We start from the raw sequence: 21,422 nt of genomic DNA, 5'->3' as shown, positions 1-21,422 counted from the left end.
CCACAGTCCAGAGAGAGGAGGAAAGGGGGAGGGTGGGGGGGTGGGGGGTGGTCCTGGAGGATTAGGGAAGGGGTGTGGAAAGTGCTGGGAAAAGGGGACAGGAGCAGGAGCAGGAGCAAGAGAGAAGTTTCCTTCGTACACAAAGCAATGGTGAGGAGAAGGGTGGGGAGGCGGGGGAACCATTAATCGCGCCACACATTTCATTTAAGGAACAGTTTGCCATGGAGGCCAAATACCCAGCCAGAATCCGGTCTTCTCTTCCCTTGCAGCCTACAAAGGATGTTTTAAGCGTGCAGGGGTCCAGAAGTATCTACAGTTTAAAGGGACTTCTCACCCCGTGACTCCTAACAGAGAGTGACAGCTTATTCATTGTGTTGACCTGTACTCTTAAAAAACAAGGCATGCCATTTAAGATAGAAGGGAAAGTATATATATCAACTGAATTTTGAGCCTCAGGAACCTCTGAACCAATTAAGTTGACTACTGATTTTTGAAGATTTTGCAGGAAAGTAACTCCTGAGTTCAAAGAAAAAAAGTGAGGCATGTCGTAGAACACATCCAGGTGGTCGGGGCAGAAAGGCACTTAGACCACGACTGCTGGGCTCACCTGCTTCTGGGTGTTTGCTCTGAGAGCCCCCTCTCCTTGGGCTGAAATGGACAGGGCCCGAGAAGGGAGCTCAGGAACCCAGCAGCCAGGCTCTTTAGCAAGAGTGCCGCCAGCACCGGGGGTCCTAAAATGTCTGGCAATGTCTGAGAGTAACTCAGTAGCTAGACTGAGGGCGGGGGAGCAAGACATGCTGGCTGGCGTGATCAGTGACAACAGTCTAGCAAGTGGTCTCTAGTTTTCTGTGTCCTACTTCTCGGACACAGGTGATTATGTGCCATTTGATTACCGATGATGGTCTTGGTTTGGGGCCTGGGACAAAACTACTGTCCTGGTCCCTGACCACTAGGTGACAAGGAACAAATCAAAAGGAATTCCTTCATCCTTTAGGATCTGGTAGAATCGTCATAAAACTGCCCACAGACTTAAGACCAAGGGCTGATTCCATTCACCAGAATGGCTTCAGTTCCCCAGGTGAGAAGGGGACGAAGCAGGTGCCTTATGAGGCAGACAGCTGTTCTTATTTATAAAGCTTCCTGAGAAGCCACGAAATGTTAAGGGTTGGTTTCCGGATTCAGACCAAAGTCTGAGCTAGACTACCATCCCTTCATGGCGTTACATAGTTTTTAGTTCTGGGGGATGGAGGAGCCTGATCCTGTGGGAGGGAAAAGGCTGCACATGGGGAGGGGACCGGTACGGGTCCCCCCACCTCCACAGGGGACATGGATCCCAGGGTTACCTTCCCAAAGCTTCTGCTCCCCAGTGCTTCTGGGTTTCCCTAAACTAAAGGGACCAGAAGGGGACCATTGCTGGGCCGCCCCCGCCATCGCCCAGGTGTTTCAGTGAGAGTGACAGCCAAGGATCAATACCCCGACGATAGGGGGCTCTGTCGGAATCCCACTGAGGCTGACAAACCGCTGCCAGGAGCGAGCTCCAGGGGTCTGGGCTCACTGGCTTACGGGGCCAGGTGTGCGCCGCCAGGGCAGGGGCTGGGTGCCCGTGGCATCTTCGAGGGCTGCGTTTGCTTCCTAGGTGTAGGCCTGAATGCCACTCTCGCCTAGCCGCCCCAGGTCCCGCAAGGAAAGGCAGTCTGCCCAACGCCGTAAGGCCATGCATCTGAACCCAGGGTACACAGTCAAAGGAGTGGGAACTGGGAGTGGAGGGGAAGGAAGATCCGTGAACCTCAGCCCCCCCAGGACAGAAGACTGGTGAGGGGCCAAGGAGATGCTGGAACGAGGGAATCCTGGCTAGGAAAAAAAAAAAAAATCACATAGGAGGAGAGGAGGCAGGGACCCTGAAGAGAAGAAAAGCAGACAGGTTATTATGAAAGGAGCAGACCTGAAGGAAAGCACCAGGGCTTCGGAGACAGGAGCCAGTGGCCTAGAGGGTGGGGCAGTGTCTGCAGGTCCCGGGGACTTACCCCTCTTGGGGGAAGGAACCCGGGAGAGGGGAAAGGAGTCCCAGTGGTTCCCTAACTAGCCCTGCCCTCGCACCTCCATCATGGTCTTGCCTGTGGGAGACAAGTTCCCAGTGGGTATGCAGTGGTGAGGTTTCATTTGATCTCTCCTCCCTATGACTGAAGGAGGTGGGCTTGACTAGGGAACTTTCTACGCCCTCGGCAAGGCTGATTTTAGAGATTGGAACTTGTTTCCGGGATCTCCAGCCAATCAGCAGAGAGGAACAGGCCTGCTCTCTGGAGACGGAAATCTCGACTAATACAATAGAGGCATATAGGGCAAGAACAGGGAAAGTGATAGAATGACCAGGGCCTAGACCAGCTGCCCACCTAGGAGCAGGTGGTTACAGTTGCTGCATGGAAAATGGGAAGAAAAACGTTACTGCGAGGCTCCACGGGCAAGGGGGCCCAAGGCAGCATCTGTGCCAGTTCAGAATTTTCGAGAAGGGAAAGGTTTGAGGAAATTATAGCTTCTTCCTTTTGGGGAAGCAAATCTGAATCCTGCAAAAGATACTCAGGCACTGAGAGACTTTTGTCATTTATATACACTGAGCCGTCAGATTCCCCACCAAGGCCTTAAAGTATGAGTGGGGAAGATACGAGAGGGTGAGTTTCTTTGGCAAAGATCCTTCCAGATAACAGCTACGTTACCCTCGCAGCAGCTGGAGGACTTACACGAAGCATACGCTGGCAATGCTGGTTTAGAGATGCTGCCTAGCTCCTTTCTCCTGAAGGGCGGGGAAGGATGCCGAGCATCTCCCACCCCGAGGTCAGAGGTCAGGTCTGGTGCTTGCAAGAGACCGTACACAGGGAGCTTGCTGGCCCCATGGAGGGTGGCAAAATGGGCTTTAGAACCAAACAGAAGCTGAAGGAAGAGGCTACCAGTTTGTGTTCAGGGCTCTGAGACCTCTGACTACTCTCCTCTCAGAGGCGCCCAGGCAGCTGGTCCCTGGAGCTAGGGGAGCTCGGGCTGCCCACCAGCGGTGAGCCTTAGGGAGGGAAGAGATGTGAGCCACCAGGAACGGCTCCCCCATCCCCACACCTCCCCACACGGAGGGATGTCTTCTCCCCGGCGAGGACAGGCCACTGTCAGAGTACCTGAGTCTGGATACGGTTCAGGCCCCGGAACCAGAGGATCTGGCCTCGGCGCAGCTCCATCTCCGCGTGGTCAATCTCGTCCAGCCCCTCTGCGTCCTTGGTGATCTCCTCTTTGGTGGTGCCGTGCCCAGCCTCCTTCAGGAACTTCAAGGATTGGGTAGGTATCGTGGAGATGATCTGAGAACAAGTGCAGTGGAGGGGAGATACCAGAATCCAGGTGAGAGGGCGGTCATGCAGCTCACATGGTCAGGCCCTTGCGTAGGTCACTCTTTGCCCCATCAAGCACCGGGGAGGTGGTGGGGTGGAAGGGCAGTGGGAGAGGTGTCAACCCGGCCAGGCAAGCACTCCTCAGGGCCTCCCAATGGCAGGCCCTCAGGAAGGTTTTCTGTATTTGTGGACACATGAAGGAGAACTTACATTCGCGTGTAAGTTTGCCAGCCATCTGCCTGGGTTAGTTATATACTTGGTTCTCCTTCCGTCTCAGTTGCTCCTTTCCATTTTGCCAGGAAAGGGAAGGAACTATAATGCATGGCACATGGTAGGAAGGGACAGAGACCAGGGCCCGAGGGAAGACAAGGCTAGGGATAGGAGAGGGTGGTCACGTTGCTTGTGTATGGACAAGGGGAAGAGAAGTCTTGGAAGGGAAGGATCCTCTTCTAGTTAGCGCATGCAGAGTAAATCCCTGTGTTGTAAAACGAGGGTGAAAAAGCAAAACAAAACAAAAAAACCCACCCAGAAAAACGAGGGTAAAAGGATACTAGAGGTTTTCTTGGGCTTGGGGTGAGACAGACCAGGGAAGAAGGGACATTCGGGTATCATCAGACATGGGGCAGTAGTCTGGGCTCAGGAAGCGTCAATCAGCTCTCCCTGACACACAGACGAGGAATAGACAGGACTGGGACAAGAGAAGAGCTGTAGGAGTGGCCCAGCATGGAGTCAAGGATTCTGACAGGGGAAGAATGTCTGCTCTTGGCTGACTGGAAGGTGCTGCTGGGACACAGGAGCCGTGCTGGTACCCGGCATCAAGGCCGCATGGCCACGTGTGAGACTAGACCCCGATGGGAGTTCCAGACCGTCGGGTGAAACAACCAAGCTTCACTTAGGTGTAAAAGGGTCCCACTGGTAAAGTAACGCCACCGAATGGGACAGGGAGGCGGGGCTCATGGTAGGAATCAGGACAGCAATTCATCAGGGAGGTATCTGGGACACAGGAAAGAAACAACCAGCAGGTCTATGGGGAAGTGGTCCCAGGGAAGGATCGCGGGGGCCACTTAGAGCAAAGCTGTCACCCAGGTGGCTTGGAGCCTGTCGGTAGAGACTGGATGTCTGCAAAGCAGAGCTTCTCCTGGCTCAGAGCTGGGGATAAGAGGGTGTGCAAAGTGGTATCTGGGAAGGAACAAAATTTGCCAGACCTGATCCTATAGCTAAATTTTACTGTGTCCTTAGATGGTACTAGAAATTGTTCTAAATCATTTCTGTGTCATAACAGATGGGCTGATTAGCAACGAGGAACAATGATCCTGTTCTCCTAAGCTGAGGAAACTGAGGCACAGAGTGGTTAAGACGCTTGGTCAAAGGGATTCAACTTGTGCAAAGGAGATGTGGGATTCAAAGCCGGGGAGCCGGTCCCAGCGTCCATGCTCTTAACTGGGTGCTATGCTGCTTCTCTAGAGCCCTCGTGGGTCTGGATTTATCTCAAGTGAGAGTCAGCCATTCAACCCAGTCAACCCGTTCAGGCCGTGGTGAACACGAGAGGCAGGGGAGCCCTAAACTAGGTCAGCCCAGCAGTTCACAGCCAGACTACGGCTTTACTAAAATAGACTTCCGCTCTGTAAATGTCTACTTCTAAGACCCTTAATTTTGTTTTTCTCTTTTTAGCAAAATTCCGTTGAATATTTCCACTCCCATCTCAGAGACGCTAAGGGATCTGCCTGCCACTAGGCATGCTTAGAGGAGATCCACAGCCTCCGAAGTGGGGGGCATTGACAGGATCCTGCAAGATGAAAAGACCTGGAAAACTGGGGGGAAGAAGCTCATGGCGAGGAGCTGGGAGGCACTGCCATCGCATGTCCCATCTCCTCCAGAGGAGAGAGTCTGCCGGCCGCGCACCTGTACTGGGCGAGCCGGCTGCCACTCACCTGGCCCCATAGCAGTTCTCCAATGCCAATGAACAGACACCAAAACCACTGAGACAGGGTGAGCTTCGTGCAGCTGAAGGGTTTACCCCCAAATTCCACAATGAGAATCTAGAACCGAGAAAGGCAGCCCACCATCAGGGAGGCGAGTCACGGGCAGCTAGCCCTCCAGCCGAGACCACCAACACGGCCTCAGTGCCCCGGCCCGTGATCCCTGTGGGCCAAGGCCCAATCTGCTCGTTGGAGGAGGAGAAAGAGGAAATCCAGAGCGGGGAAGAGAAGACAGACACAGTCTTTCTAGAGACTCTGCTGGGGAGACAGAGCTACTTACTATGAATATTATTAAGGTAAGACCTGGCAGATCCAGGGGGATGGAAGCTTCTGGTGACTATAGCTAGTGGGCGAGGTGCCAAGAGAAGGCACAGTGAGGGAGAGGAGGAATTGAAGAGGCAGGCCAATGAGGTGGACCCCGGCAGGGGATGGCAGGACCCCTTGGTGTGGGGCGAGCTCCTAGTCTTCTGTATCTGTAGGGCAAGGAGGAAGGGACCCGATCCTTCTACCACCGGGGCAGCTATGCCTTGACCCCGGTTCTACGAGAGGAACCCAGGCCAGCTTTATCTGTCCACTGCTTGTGCACCCTGCCACCCCTTCTGTCTGTGGACTGCACCGTGTCTTCTGCCAAGGGCCCCCCACAAATGCAGGGGCGGGGACAAGGAGGGAATCTGTATGGCATGTATCTGCCCATCTCATGTACGCTGGCAGGAGGGACAGAAAGGACCTCGGCGAGTGACTCTCTCCTTGGCCACTCTGGGAAAATTCTGTGCTTTAGAAAGACAAGGGAAGGATCCCACCCATCTCGTTTTATTTGCTACCAACGTGCTGCCTTGCACCGCGGCACCTGACCCAGCAGGCTCCAGTTCCAGAGCAATGTGCAGATGGGAGCCAACCAGGAATCCAAAAGCACTCGATCTGCAGCCTGAGTCCCCATCATTCCCTCCCTCCTTCTCCGGGTACCTAGGCAACCCCGCTCCCAGCTTCTGCCCTCTGCCATCCCAGCCGCCCTGCCCCGACTCCAGCTAAAGGCTCACCTGGCTGATGAAGGTGCCCAGGACCACGGAGCAGAAGATGAGGTTGCGGAAGATGCCCGCGAAGACGTTCCTCTCTCCGTGGATCTTGCGGGAATTGATCTCGTTGAAGAGCTGCATCAGCACGAAGGTGTTGAAAATAATGGTGTAGTGCTGGCTGGGTGGGGAGTGTAGGGGCGCCTTCCTCCCGCTGTCTATGTCAAAGAACCTCTCGCCTAGTGGGGACAAAGGAAGCGTTAGCGGGTTAAGCGCGGTCTCCGCGAGGGCCCAGTTTGAGCCCAAGCCGGGGTCCTAGGGCTGGTGTCCATTCTCTCAGGTCAGTATCTGAGCCACACTAGCTAGCAAACACTCTGAGTGTCAGCTCTGGTCTCAGCGTATCAGACTCTCTCTCCGCGTCCGCTACAGTGACTCTGACTGTTATGGTGCGGCGTTGGGGGTGGGGGCTGTGCAAGGGTCTGGCAGACACAGGTTTGATCTTAGTGCCGCTGTATATTCAACACGGGACCCGCGCTTCAGTTTTATAATCTTAAAAAAAAAAAAAAAAAAAAAAGCTACAGAAAGCCGCCCTGTGAAATTCTTAAGAGGAGTAGCTAAATAGCGGCACCTGACCCAGCAGGTTAAATAGCGCAGGGCAGCACAGAGCGGGGCAAGGGGACACACCCCGTGGGTGACACTGCTGTCACCCCTAGTCCTGTGCTCGACTTGCTCCCGTGCCACCTTCTCTCCGCAGGCCGTTCTCTGGCCCCGTCCCCGCTTAGCACCCCGACCCCCGTCCCCCGCGCCCACGCAGCTCACCGGCGAAGACGAGGAAGAAGATGACAGTGAGCTGGTAGACGGCGTGGCCCAGGATGTTCTTCATCATCGTGCGCGAGATCAGAGGCTTGTTGCGGCCGTAGGGGCGACGCTTCAGCAGAGACTCCGTAGGAGGCTCCGTGGCCAGGGCCAACGAAGCAAAAGTGTCCATGATTAGGTTAACCCACAACATCTGCACGGCTTTCAGTGGGGAATCCTGGTGGGAGGAAGCACCCGTCCTTTGAGCTTTCCCCGGAAACCAGCCCCGGGCTCACTCAGCAGCCTCAGCTTTGGCCTTGCAGTGGCCTCGCTCCCGCCATCCACCCGGACTTTGGATCCGGCCGTTCATTAGCTGAGTGACCTTGAGAGCACTACCTAACCTCTTTGCGCCTTGGGTTCCTCCCCTGTAAAATGGGGGGGATATCCCTTTGCAAGGTTGTTTCTGAAGACCACAGAGGTACTCATCACAGTGGCTGACATTAGGGGTGGATAAGTTCTCCTCCCTCCACGTGGGCAGAAGGAGACCTAGGAGAGCTAATTCCCGCCCCTACACCCCCTGGGGAACTCCTGTCCTTAATCCTCAGTAGCCAGGACCCCATCCCCCACGTTCCCTCGCCCCTGCCTCATCCCTCTCCTCCCGGCCCACCCTGCACTCCCTTCACCTGAGTGATACAGGCCCCGGTGAAGGCCACGATCACGGCTACCACGTTGACAGTGAGCTGGAACTGGAGAAACTTGGAGATGCTGTCATAGACATTTCGCCCCCACATCACTGCCTTGACAATGCTGGTGAAGTTGTCATCCGTTAGGATGATGTCTGATGCCTCCTTCGCCACGTCTGTGCCTGCAATGCCCTGAGTGAGAGAGGGAGGGAAAGCAGTGAGGACCTAGATACGCAGACTTTATCTCCGTTCTGAACCCGGACTGCCTTTCCAGACCCCCAAGAAGCTTCCGAATCGGCCATAAACACTAGAGGGCGCACGCGCCACGCTAATGCCAATGACCAAACCACCGTATTTTGAGTTCTCTCTTCCAGAGAAAATGTGTCACCCTCAGTCCACAGCAAGCAGGGCTGGGGCCTGATGCCACCGTCTTACTCCTGAACCCAAAGTGGAAATGACAGTTATCTTTGATATTCCTTTCTCCCTTCTTTGCTACTCCCCCACCTTAGAAATGAAGGAAAGGACAGGGAACCTACGTCCTAACCTACCTCCAAATCCCTACACTCTTCCTACACCCTTCCTTTCTTCCTTCTGTCTTCCTTTCCTTCTTCCTTCCTCCCTCCCGCCCTTCCATCTCCTTCCTCCCTCCCTCCTTCCTTCCTTTTCTCTCTTCCCTTCCCTCCCTTCCTTCCTCCCCCTCCCTCCCTCCCTTCCCTTCCCTTCCCTTCCTTCAAAGATTTTATTTTGAAGTAACCTCGACACCCAACATAGGGCTCAAATTCACAACCCCAAGATCAAGAGTCACATGCTCCACGGACTGAGCCAGCCAGGTGCCCCTAAATTCTTTTCTGCCCCTAAATTCTTATATTTCTTTTGCCGCTGCCAGTGTCTCACTTATGTCCTTGTCTTCTCCACACTTCAAAGTCACTTTACACTTTTTTTCTGGGGGTAGTAGTCTGGCAGCACAGTTCAGATGTCCTATCCTTGTTCAAATTCCTGTTCCTGGGGAACCACTAAAGGTTTCTCAATAGACAATGGTTGAAAGCTGTGCTTATAGAAACGGTACAATTTCTAGACTTGTAGTCAGAGCCCTCAACAGGTGAACTGGGATTCATTTTCCAGTCTGCTCCTATATCCTCTTTCTGCTCAAAACCCACTGATTATTCACAATTTCCTGATTCTCTCCTTCACTCTGGAGTCTAGACTTCTACTTACACCATTTCTCTAAACCTGGAACATCCTCCTTCCTCACCTATTTAAACCTCATCTATCTTTAAAGGTCTATGGGACACAAAACCATCCCTAAGGTCCCAGTCCCTACTTCTGTGCCGTGTCTTGCAAAGCCTAAAACCCACAGAGGAGCGTGTTCATTGATTTGGTTCGCAGTAGTACACCATTTGTTCTCTTTACCAGGTAGTAATATTTTCCTATCCAGATTGCAATAAACAAACATCTGTTACAGATTAAACAATTCAGTTTCCCCATCAAAAAGTCCTCTAATGCATCCCCACCATGTGTCACATGCCCTGAAAAAAGAAAGGAGGGGGAAAAAAAAAGAAAGGAGGACTATATATACTTTCTACCAAGGAATAATCTTCAGGTTATGTTAAATGAAAAAAAGCAATGTGAAAAAAAGAGAGTGTATGCTATGTGTGTAGAAAAATATACATATAGTACAGGTAAGTATCACCTATCGAAGAGGATAGGATGCAAATACATTATACATTTGATTATATTTTAAAGGAGCAAACAGAAGGATATACCAAAACAAAAGAAATGTTACTTAGAGTTAAGTGGGGAGGGAATAGGATGGAGGAGATAGGGGTAGAAGCTGGATTTCTGTTTTGTATATTTGACTTTAGAACGATAAAGCTACTTTATCTGAGTATAAATCAAGACTAAGATTAAAAAGCAATCTCTAGGGGCACCTGGGTGGCTTAGTGGGTTAAGTGTTTGACTCTTGATCTCAGCACAGTTCTTGACAGTCATGAGTTCGAGCCCCACATGGGGGCCCAATGTGGAGCCTACTTTAAAGAAAAAAAAAAAAGCAATCTCTAAAATGGAAAGCAACATGGTGTGAATGAACTGGTACAAACAGTGGAAAGCACAATCACACAAAGGAAAAATATTCCAAATGACTTTTAAAAAAACACAGTACCTTGATGGTAGAACCTAGCAGAGCATAACTATAGGATAAAAAGAATTACAAGAAAAATCTAGAACTGTTTTTTGTATTATTAGATAATAATAATATATAATAATACATAATACTAATATATAATAATAATAATAATACAAGAGCACTTGTATTATTATTGCTATTTTGAGACTGTTACCTATATTTTAGGGTAAAATAAGTAAGGATTATGTTAATGCCATTGGGAATCAAAATTTTCAGCTTAAGAGGTACAGATATAAAATCAGGGAAATTAAAGTAGCTAGAGTTCTATAATTCTAAATTTGAATTGAAAATACCAACATGGATTCATGAAGTGTTTTATCTTTAAAAAAAGAAATGCAAAAACAAAAAAGAGACATAAAAGATATATTTCCTAGCTTTGCCCATTGAAAAGATCTAGAAACAATGATTTCCTTGATAGTAAGAACACTCTGACATTCAGACTGTGTTCTCTAAGCACCATTTCTTACTAAAAAGCAGGACTTTGAGAAATGGATGATTCCAGATCTAGGATGAGAAATACATATAATGATTCTGGAACATGTTATCATGACAGAAACCAAGTAAGGTATTAAGGACAACTAGGTTGTATCTAAAGGACCCAGCAGGATTCATGAGGCTAATGATGGGTCAATGTGAACGTCAAAATAATAACAAAGGCAATGGATTGAAACACATCAAATGTACTTAAATCTGTGAGTTCATAACGATATTTTAAAAATGAGCTGTTTTTAGTAGAGTTCCTTAGTAGGGTTATTTTAAAAAATATAATTCATGGGTGCCTGGCTGGTTTACCCAGTAGAGTATGCAACTGTTGATCTTGGGGTTTTAAGTTCAAGCCCTGCGTTGGACATGGAGCCAACTTAATAAACAAATACAAGTTAGGGGCGCCTGGGTGGCTCAGTCAGTTAAGCGGCTGCTTCCGACTCAGGTCATGATCCCGGGGTCCTGGGATCGAGTCCCACATTGGGCTCCCTGCTCAGCAGGGAGCCTGCTTCTCCTTCTCCCTCTGCTCCTCCCTCCTGCTTGTGCTCTCTCTCTCTCATAAAGTAAATAAAATCATTTAAAAAATTTAAAAACACACATATATGTGTGTATATATATATAGATCTATCTATCTATCTATCTATATATATATATAAAACTTATTGGTCATCTTTGGGAGTATCCTAAAAAGTCGACTCATTTTGAAAACTAGTAAATAAAGAAAAAGGATCAGGTATTTAGCTGCCTTTCATGTAGGAACCTGAACCTCAACCTCAGAGTTACCAAATAATCCTGGAGGGCAGGTTTCTTTCTGCAGAAGTCTTCAAGCTAATAGAGAAAATCTGGACGTAATATTGCAGCCCCTAATGAAAGATGGGATCTAGAATCTGACTGCATATGATAAGAATACAGTCAACAAAATCCATGTTATGCATTATTCTATGTAGACAACCAGCCTGGTTCCTTCAAAACTAAATAGCTAGTACAAAAGACGGAGGGGGTTGGGCAGGAGAGCTAACATTGCATCCTGTTATCTTTAGAAAGGGCTATTTGTGAGGCTGGCCCTCAGCTGGCATCTGGACCTTGGCTCTCAGAACGCCGCAGTCAACCATCAACTGAATATTAGTTGGTGGTTCATTGTGCCTAGATCGTGCCCAAATAGTATGTTTTCTCTTGAACACCTCCTTTCCTTCTAGAAGTCTGGAATCTCTCTTAAAAAAAAAAAAACTAACTAACTAAAAAACATTTAATTATTTATTTGAGAGAGAGAGGGAGTGGGAGCATGCGCGAATGGGGGGAGAGGAGAGGGAGAGAGAGAACTCAGGCAGACTCCCTGAGTTGGGCTCCTCGAGACCAATGCGGAGCTCGATCTCACGATCCTGAGATCATGACCTGCGCCCAAACCAAGAGTTGGTTGCTCAACGGACGGAGCCCCCCACTAGGCACACCTAGGAGTCCGGATCTTAGCTCATATTAGGCAGAAAGTGACTATATGACCAAGCCCAACAAAAACCTTGGGCGCTTCATCTCTGATGAGCTTCCCTGGGTAGAAACATCGCACATATGCTGTCAGGGGGGGAGAGCGTGCTCTGTGTGAGCCCTCATGGCGGGAGAGAACAGAAAGCCTACATGCGGGTTTCTCCAGACTCTGCCTGCGACTTTCTGCCTTATTACACCCATGCAATAAAAAAATCTTAGCCATGAGGACAGCTCTGTGCTGAGTCTCATAAGTCCTTTCAGTGAATCCACAAATGTAAAGCTGCTCTTGGGGACCCCTGACACAAGGATCCTACAGGACCTGTGGTTCGCAACCTTTAGGGTGTGGCAGAAATGTCCGGGGCTTGTGAAAGCGCAGATTGCTGGGCTCCAGCTCTGAGCTGTCAGATGCAGGAGAGCTGGGGCGGGCCTGAGAATCTGCATTTCTATAGGTTTCCAGATCCAGCTGGGAGGAGGAGCAAGCTTCCAAAACGACTGCTATAGATTAAGAGCTCTAGGAGAGACAGTCAATGATTGCAGTGCATGGATCTTATTTAGATCTGATTTGGACAAAGAAAGATAAAGACAGAATTTGTGAAGCACTTGGGGCAATGGGGGAATGGACCAGATGATTAATGACAATAAGGGCTCGGATTATTGTGAGATAAAAGTGGTATGATTCTTCTAGATGTATGCCCTCGATGTACACTTATCAGAGGCGTATACTAACGTTCTTCCAAATGAAATGACAGGGCGTCCCTTATTTGCTTCAGAACAGTTTAGCTGCAGATGGGAGAAGTGGTGGGGGGAAACGTTCAGTGAAACAAGATGGGCCAGGTGTCGATAATTAATGTTGAGTGACAGGTACACGGGGATTCATGAAACTGTTCTCTCTACTTCTGTGTCTTCTTGAAATTTCCGAGAAACAATGTTCTTGTGGGTGTTAAAGGGAACACCATAAACACAGATTACTTCTTGAATCTCTTTCCGCTGCTTAAAAATCACCAATAGTTCAATACACATGAGAGGCTTGTAATCACAAGCCGCTTGAGTGGGAAGATGTCCCTGGCCATCTGGGGTTCCCATGTTTGCTACAACATCAGAATCAACAAGCGTGCCTGTTAGGAAACGCCAAACATCTCTGGGCCTATCCACTGAATCAAGATATTCACCCGCGGAACCTTGGGATACAGGATTTTAAATGAACTTTCCAGGTGATTCTGATGCTCCTGGCCTCACAAGTGAGAAGCAGAGTGATAACTGTGTCGGCCATGGAATACGTGCTTCACAGGGAACCCGAATTTTCTATGGTGCGCCTAGACAGACAACATCACCACGTTCGTGGTAATGAGGCGTCAGGGTTTCCCTGCCTGGGTCATCTAGTCTTCATACTTGATGGGTCTCCCATCACACAGACTTTTACCGGCCAGGTCAGTAGGAGAGACAGTGTCGGAGCAAAGAGCCCAAGGCGGGGGTGAAGGTTCAGGAAGGGGCAGGCTGCCGGGAGGCCCGTCCTGGCTCCCGGTGGAGAAGGCCGCTCGCAGGCAGAGACGGCGTGCCCAGCTGCTTACCATGGCAAAACCAACGTCTGCTTTCTTCAGAGCCGGCCCATCATTTGTGCCATCACCCGTGACAGCCACCACCTGTCGCTGCTCCCCAACAGTGCTGTCGATGATGCCTGGGAAAACAGACACACCCCGTGAGTCCACATGCGCCGTCGCAGGAGGTGGGGCAAGCCCTCTGCTCCCCACTCAGGCCCTTTTTGGGTCTTCTTCCCTGGTCCCTGCCACCACCTCTCTTCCTTTTTTCTTTTTCTCTGTGGGTGACAAGCTCCCTTCAGAGCACCGACAGATCTGTCAGCTCCCGAGAATCTGCTACTGGTCTGCCTTGTTCTTCTGTTCAGGCATTGGAGAGTGAGAGGGAGGGCGGGAGGAGCACCTGGCCCAGCCTTCACCCAGGCAGCAGGCAGAGAAATGCATACACAGAAGTCCAGCTACCAGCTGAAAACAACCACGGGAAGGGGTAAGACCAGGCCCCATGGGGGTGAGGTTGGCTGACCCCGCACCAGGCGGCCACTCCGGCAACTGGAGCCGAAGGTGCTCTCCTGCTCTTTATCCCCCCCTGGTGGTTGGGGGATAGCAGTGTCTCAGCCTCCAGCGCCAGTAAGCACAGCTCCTGGAAGAGGGGGAAGCCAAGCGTCCTGCGACAGCCAGCCCCAGGTCACAGGCATGATACAATCAGAGGGCTGGAGGGGATCCAGAGAGATCCACGATCTAAGCGACTCCTATCACCTTACAGATGAGAAAACTGAAACCCAGAGAGGGGAAAGGCCTTGCAGGGTCCCAAAGCCAGTGGGTGAAGCCCGAACACCACTCCATCCCATCTCAGCCAATGAGGGTCGTGTGCTCCCTGAGCAAGAGCAGGAAGCAACACAATGGAAGGAAGAGTCAAGCAGAAGATTACCCCTTCCACGAGGCAGGCTTCTTCCAGCCACGGAGAGGACAGGAGAAAGCTCAGGGTGTCAGAGCTGGACACCACAGGTACACACATGCACGTGTGCACACATCTGCACACACATCCGTGAAACCTGGGTGCCCTTCTCTGGAGTCCAGGCTGGAGCCATAGGAGTGTGAGTGTGCGTGTGTGTTACGCGTGTACCATCTCCCTTTCTACTCTGTTCTTTCCTCCTTTCTTCCCGATGCTGGAGGCTCTACATTATCACCCAAAGGCTGTCAATTGTTTCTCGGTGGCGCGCTGGGCTCTGAGTCTGTCCTCAACAGGCAGCCTGGCGGCCCCAAGGCAGCCAGTTTGTGCTGGAGAAAGCGTCAGGTGATTTGAAGACAGAGACCTGGGTGGGGGTCGAACCGTGCCACTTTCGCTCACCAGCGAGGCAATCTGGGTAAGTTCTTTGTCTTCTCAGCCTCAAACTTCCTCAGTGGCAAAAATGGGAGTAATTTAACCTGCTCTGACTAGTACACAGTACTATTGGTAAACAAGATATGATGTTTGAAGACACCTTCTTTACATGTCTTCTATATAGATGTTTGCTGACCTGTCTGCTCTCTGCCCCCCCTCCCCCTTGAGCTGGAGAGCTCTCCTGATGCCTTCCTATTCAAGACATGAGACTTGCTTTCACCAGTGGTTCTTGTTGTGTACCTCGTTGCCCAGCCTGCCATCACCTGCCCCAGGCACCTAGTTAAGAGCCAAGCTTACCTTTTACCAGTGTGTGCTTATCCGTGGGGGATGATCGCGCCAGGACTCGAAGCTTCGGCCAGATCTTGTCCAGCTTCTCTTGCTCTACCTGCCAACATCAGACCACACCGCGTCAGTCAAGCTCACAGCAGCCATCCAGGAGAAGTTCACATCTCCCCACGCTCTGAGATTCCAGGAGAGTTGGCATTCCACAGCCCATGGCGGGTGTACCATCCTGGCCTCCGGGGGAGATGAGACAGCCGGCTCGGTCTCCCAGGGCAGACTCACTGATGGTGACCATTCAGGTCCTGCATGTCTTCATTTCCCTTCCAATTCCCTACTGGGGAGCCAGTCCCCTATTTCTTGGACCCTTGACAGGAGGTTGGCCAGAGCTGGCTGTTGGTTCAGGTGGCCAAAGTGCTTCTGAGGTCTTTGGTTTGGTTTCTAGGCAGACCAGGAAGCTCTGGTCTGCTCCACACCCAGACCACATCCTCTCGCAGACCCATGCCACCCACTGCTAGTCACAAGGCGGTGACACAGGACGGCGAGGTGGAGGGGAATCAGTACGAAAGCATCCTATGACTGAACACAATCGGGAAAAAGTGAAAAGTTAGTGACGCTGTCTCAAAAGAGAGCTTATGAAGGAAGATAATGAGAAGAAAGAAAACTCCCAGTTTTCCCACCTGAGCAGCCCTGGTAGAAGGAAAGTTCTCTCTGAATAGATTTTAGTTTAAAAACCACCCACTCACTGGTGGTCTAACTCCTCACAGCTCCGCCTACTAGCTACATGGGATTCTGCTCAAGTCATGAAGCCATTTAATAAATGCAATTAGATCTTAAACAAACAAACAAGAATGACAAAACCCAGTGGCTTTCTCCCGTGTCCCAGATGTGTGTCCCAGGTGGGTTACAACGAGAGCCCCACCACCCCCCACCCCGTCCCCCAACCAGGTGCCAAATGAGGCCCTGGGTTTTCCCAGCCGGGACCCACCTCTCCCTTCTCATTGCGGATGAGTCGGTTGAATTCCTTTCCTTCTAAGCACAAGAAGTCATCCCCAGGTGTCACAATGCCACATTTGGTGGCGATGGCCCGGGCTGTGTTGATGTTGTCACCTGTCACCATTCTGACAGTAATGCCAGCTCGCTTACATTTGGCAATAGCTTCGGGTACCTGTGGAGAGTAAGGCAAGGGGAGAGCAGGAGGTGGGAGTGGTGACGCCTGCCCCTGTCGGGGGTCCCTTCACTGTGGACAGGAGAGAGGGACCCCGGGAGCAGTGCCACAAGGCACGGGCCACGTCTGGTCATTGCTATATTGTTTGGTGCCACCTCACTCCTGTCCCTACCCAGAATACTACACTTGACCTTGCCTTCCTGTACCAGGAACTGAAGAGAAAATCTGTTTCAGGAGACAGGCATGAAAGTGGACTCTCCCTACAATCTAGACTCCTTGGCAGGGAGTCTATCTCCTCTTTTGGGATTTGGCCATTGCCTTCCTTTCTGGCAGAAGTTTTCACCATTCTCCACCTCCCTGGTGCATACTCCAACCTGTCAGTTCTTTGTAGTTTCCCATGCCCTTGGGCCTTGACCAACTCACAGTCCATCTGTCTGGACTTCTTATAAGCAGAGACTTTTTCAATGCCTTAGTGTTTAGAATATGGTTCAGCTATCCTAAGGGCGCTCAGCAAGAACGTCCTGACTGAGAGAAGGTGGCTGGAGGCAAAGCTGGTGCCGCGGTTAACCCCGCCTCCTGACTGCTCTTAGGAACCGGATCACAAGCTCGGTAAAACCCACGCCTCTCACCCCTCGGATGGCATTCACCATGAGAATGCCAGCTTCTACCAGCTCAGCACTCTACAGTTTGGGGAAGCAGGAGGCACAGAAAAACACCTATCCGGGTAAGTGAGAAGCTGTTGGGTAACTTGCCTGGGGTCACAGCTAGAAATTCAAGGAGTCCCCCAGTTCCCAGGACTCTCGGGTGGCTTCCCAGCACATCACGCTCGCCTCGCTCCGGGGCCACACGCTAGTGGAAGGCTTCCCATCATGTTTCCTTACCCTTCGGCCAAAGCCAAAGCCTCACCTCTGGGCGCACGGGGTCCTCAATGCCCACCACTGCGATACACGTGAGTTCAGTGAGGATTTCACTCTCATTGTCCCACGTGGGCTCTCCGTCGTTGAAATCCCGGTAAGCTATGCAGATGGTTCGGAGGCCCTCCGATGCCATGGGCTCGATGACAGTGCGGACCATCTCGTCTCGGTCCTTATTCTTGAATGGCATCACTTCCCCTTTCTTGTCCAGGATCCGGTTACACCTAGGGAAGCACGCAGTCAGGAAGTGGCTCCCCCTTCTCACCCAGTGTGTCTCTATGCTCACTTACAGATCTGCTATACTCGTACAGACACTGTCCCAAGGCCAGAAATCTCTACCCATCATCCAGCCGAGTCCCTTCATGCAAGGTGGGGTGGTCTGGAGGCGGATACGGTCTAGGTAAGCAGAGGGGGTGACTCTCCCATGTCGTCTATTCCTACTCATCTGTGAATGTGACGCCAAGGGTCATTTGTGGATGGATCACGTGCTCTTTGAACTTCTCAAAGAGGGAGACACATTTTTAATTCCTAGTACCAGCATAGTACTAGAATGGTACTCGGTGTGGAGGGCGGGCTCCACAGGAATGGGTTGATCGAAAGAAGGTGGTGGAGCCAAAGAGAGGCACCGGTTAATCCTGCTACTGGCCCTGGGCCCACACAGGTCAGCCTTTAATGATCCGTGAACGGTCTAGCTGTGTGATGAAGTTACACAACTTCCTGTAATCGGAATTGAACATGAGAAGGAAAAGGGCACGTACAACTAAGGTTTCTAGTACTTGCTATGTGCCTGGCGTTTTACGTACCGGCATACCTCATTTCACTGCACTTCACAGATACTGTTTTTGTTTTCTTTTTTTTTACGTACTGAAGGTTTGCGGCCACTGAGCAAATCTGTTGGCCCTAATTTTCTAATGGCATTTGCTCACTTCATGTCTCTGGGCCAGCTTTTGGTAAGTTTTGCAATATTTTAAACTTCTTGGTTATTATTATATTTGTTACGGTCACCTGTGATCAGTGACATTGGATGCTTCTATTGTCACTGGGGACATCAAGAGTCACATGCATAGAAGGTCGCAAACTTAACTGATCATGTGTGTGTTCTCACTGCTCCGCTGCCCTGCTCTTTCCCCTTCTCTCTTCCTCTCCCCAGGGCCTCCTTCTCCCCAGAGAGACAACACTATTGAAAGTAAGCCACGGTACCCCTACGATGGCCTCGAAGTGCTCAAGTGACAGGAAGAGTCGCCCGTGTCTCACTGTAAATCAAAAGCTATGATTGAGCTTGGGGAGGCAGGTCGAAAGCCGAGAGAGACTGAAAGCTAGGCTTCTGGCACCCAACAGCCCAGCCGGGAAGGCAAAGGCAAAGCTCTAGAAGGAAACGAAAAGCGTTGCTCCCATGACACCAAAAGGGCCTTATTGCTGATCTGGAACAAGTCTGAGTGGTCTGGAGAGAAGACAAAACCAGCCACAACACTCCCTTCAGGCCAAAGCCTGATCCAAAGCAAGGCCCTGACTCTTCAATTTTATGATGGCTGAGAGAAATGAAGAAGCTGCAGAAGAAAAGCTTGAAGTAGCAGAGGCTGGGTCACGAGGTTTAAGGGAAGAAGCCGCCTCCATGATATAAAAGTGCGGGCCGAAGCAGCAAGTGCTGATGGAGAAGCCGCGGCAAGTGATCCAGAAGGTCTAGCTAAGATCATTCACGGAGGCGGCTACACTCAACAACAGATTGTCAATGTAGATGCAACAGCCTCATACTGGAAGGTGGCATCTAGAACCCTCACATCTGGAGAGAAGTCAGTGCTTGGCTTCAAAGCTCCACAGGACAGGCTGGCTTGCTTGTATGGGCTCATGTAGCTGGTGACTTTAAACGGAAACCAGTGGCTCATTTACTATCCTGAAAATCCCAGGGTCCCTTTAGAATGATGCTGAATCTACTCCATCTGTGCTCTATAAATGGAACGACAAAGTGTGGATGACAGCACATCTGTTTATAACTTGGTTTACGGAGTATTGAAAGCCCACCATGGAGAGCTACAGCTCAGAAAAAGATTCCTTTCAAAATATGACTGCTCACTGACCAGGTACCTGGTCACCCAAGAGCTCTGATGGAGATGCCCAATGAGACTAATGCTGCTTCCCTGCCTGGTAACACGATGTCCGGTCTGCAGCCCGTGCATTAAGGAGTCATTTCAATTTTTAAGACTTATTTTTTAAGAAATACATTTTGTAAGGCTCTAGCTTCCAGAGAGATTCCTCCGACGGATCTGGGCAAAGTAAATGGAAAACCTTCTGGAAAGGACTCACCAGCCTAAAGAACATTCACGATTTAGGCCAAAATATCAACAGTAACAGCAGTTTGGAAGAAGCTGATTCCAACCCTCATGGATGACTTTGACCCTCATGGTTCAAGAGCTCAGGGGACACACTAAGTGTAGATGTGGTTGGAAACAGTGAGAGAGCGAGAATTAGCGGTGGAGCTTGAAGATGGGACCGCATGGCTGCAATCTCATGGTCAAACTTGAACAGATGAGGTGTTGCTTCTTGTAGATGGAAAAAGAAAATGGTTTCTTGGGATGGAATCTACTCTTGACGAAGATGCTGTGAAGACCTTTGTAACGACAAGAGAGGATTTAGAATTGTGCGTAAAGAAGCAGCAGGATTTGAGGGGAAAGGACTCCAAATGGGAAAGAACTTTTACTGTTTGACAATAGTTTTACTATCAAATAGCATCTCATGCTACAGAGAAATCACTCACGGAAAGAGTCAATCAACGCAGCACACGTCATTGTCTTATTTTAAGAAAGTGCCACAGTCTCCCAGTCCTTCAACACCCAGTGCCCTGATCAGCCAGCAGCCAGCAACACCCTCCACCAGCCAAAAGATGATGATCGCTGATGATGGTGAGCATTTTTTAGCAATAAAGTATTTCTAAAGTAAGGTAGGTACTTGTTTTTTTATACAAGAGGCTATTGCACCCTTAATAGACTACAGTCTGTTATAACTACGTATGGTTACGGTCTAGTGGAACTATGAGTTTTGTATGCTGGGAAGCCAAAAAGACTCATTCACCTCGCTTCATCGTGGCAGTCTAGAACTGAACTCATGCGCCACGTCCAAGGCGCACATCGAACCATCTAATCACAGTAACCCTGTGGGTGTTCCTCGGGTTTCGCATGAGCAGATGAAAGCTTGGATTATCGAGGTCTGAATCCTGGCTGCCCCTACTAGCTCTACCCCCCGAGCAAGTTACTTCGCTTCCTGTACCTCTGCTTTCTCATCTATAAAACAGGAACGATAATAGCACCTACTGCTCTGGGTTGTAAAGATTACGCAGAAGGGGCCACCTGAGGCACTTGGAAACAAGCCTCGGCCTGAGTAAGCGCTCAGCTATTCGTGATGGTATCACAATGGTCCAATGGCTCATGGACCATTCAGGTGGGCTCAGCATGGCACATGTCCCCTAGACCTTCTGGCAGGGAGGATCTGGAAGGGAAGAAGAAGCAGGGGCGGGGGGCTCACTTGCGCAAGATGATCTCAGAGGCACCCTTGCTGTACATGCGGTAGCCCCCGCTGGGCTTCTCAATGACCGTGCTCATGGACTTGCGCACAGAGTTGAAGGTGTACACCTTGTAGAGCTTCTCCTCAGGCACCTCGTTGCGCACCGCGTGGTAATCCTGCTTCAGGTCGGTGACAAAGCCCAGTAGGGCACACTCGGTCTTGTTGCCCACCTGCCGCGGGAGACCTCCCTCCTTCTCCGGAGGCTGAGAGAGAAATTGGATATGCTGTTGATAACATGCCCCGACTACGGAGAGAGCTCAGGAAGGAGAGAACTCCCTGAAGAAATGCTCACGTATGTACCTGGAACCCATGCAGGGAGACAGCATCTGACTTTTTTCCAAGGGTAGGCAGACAGCAGTCAGTGGTGACTGTGGTCTCCAAGCCATCCCAGGCTTAGTGAACTTCTAGTCTGCCTTGGGGCTGGTGCTGACATCTCACCCTGTGTGGGTCTCATTTGAACACCCTCTCTCAGTTTCCAGAAAGTATGTAATTTACCCCTGATACGCCCATCTCTCCTAGAGATACTGACATGATATGGTGACTGGTGGGCCTCTCAGAGACCTGGATTTCTACCTGCCTCCGGCCCCCAACTCTACTCCCATGGATCCATCCCTGGT

The 21,422-nt window shown here is 50.6% G+C and overlaps 1 protein-coding gene across 3 annotated transcripts in view; it reads right to left on the bottom strand.

Moving 5' to 3' along the window:
* LOC111151183 (ATPase plasma membrane Ca2+ transporting 4) overlaps positions 1-21,422 on the bottom strand; it is a 92,977-nt gene that overhangs the window by 6,264 nt on the left and 65,291 nt on the right. For 2 of the 3 annotated variants that reach the window (XM_022508985.1, XM_022508986.1), the window contains exons 11-20: positions 20,767-21,008; positions 17,243-17,474; positions 16,157-16,336; positions 15,187-15,274; positions 13,545-13,651; positions 7,833-8,024; positions 7,174-7,387; positions 6,382-6,593; positions 5,297-5,404; positions 3,159-3,335 (exon numbers count right to left, since the gene is read on the bottom strand). In XM_022508985.1, the coding sequence (XP_022364693.1) occupies positions 3,159-3,335; positions 5,297-5,404; positions 6,382-6,593; positions 7,174-7,387; positions 7,833-8,024; positions 13,545-13,651; positions 15,187-15,274; positions 16,157-16,336; positions 17,243-17,474; positions 20,767-21,008 (1,752 nt within the window). The remainder of the gene's footprint in view (positions 1-3,158; positions 3,336-5,296; positions 5,405-6,381; positions 6,594-7,173; positions 7,388-7,832; positions 8,025-13,544; positions 13,652-15,186; positions 15,275-16,156; positions 16,337-17,242; positions 17,475-20,766; positions 21,009-21,422) is intronic. The other variant, XM_022508987.1, reaches the window with a different exon arrangement.

Source organism: Enhydra lutris, unplaced genomic scaffold (assembly GCF_002288905.1).
Source record: "Enhydra lutris kenyoni isolate GAN:26980312 unplaced genomic scaffold, ASM228890v2 scaffoldscaffold25, whole genome shotgun sequence".
NCBI lineage: Eukaryota > Metazoa > Chordata > Mammalia > Carnivora > Mustelidae > Enhydra > Enhydra lutris.
Note: the sequence above shows the minus strand (reverse complement) of the source record. Positions and strands in the feature narration are given on the sequence as shown.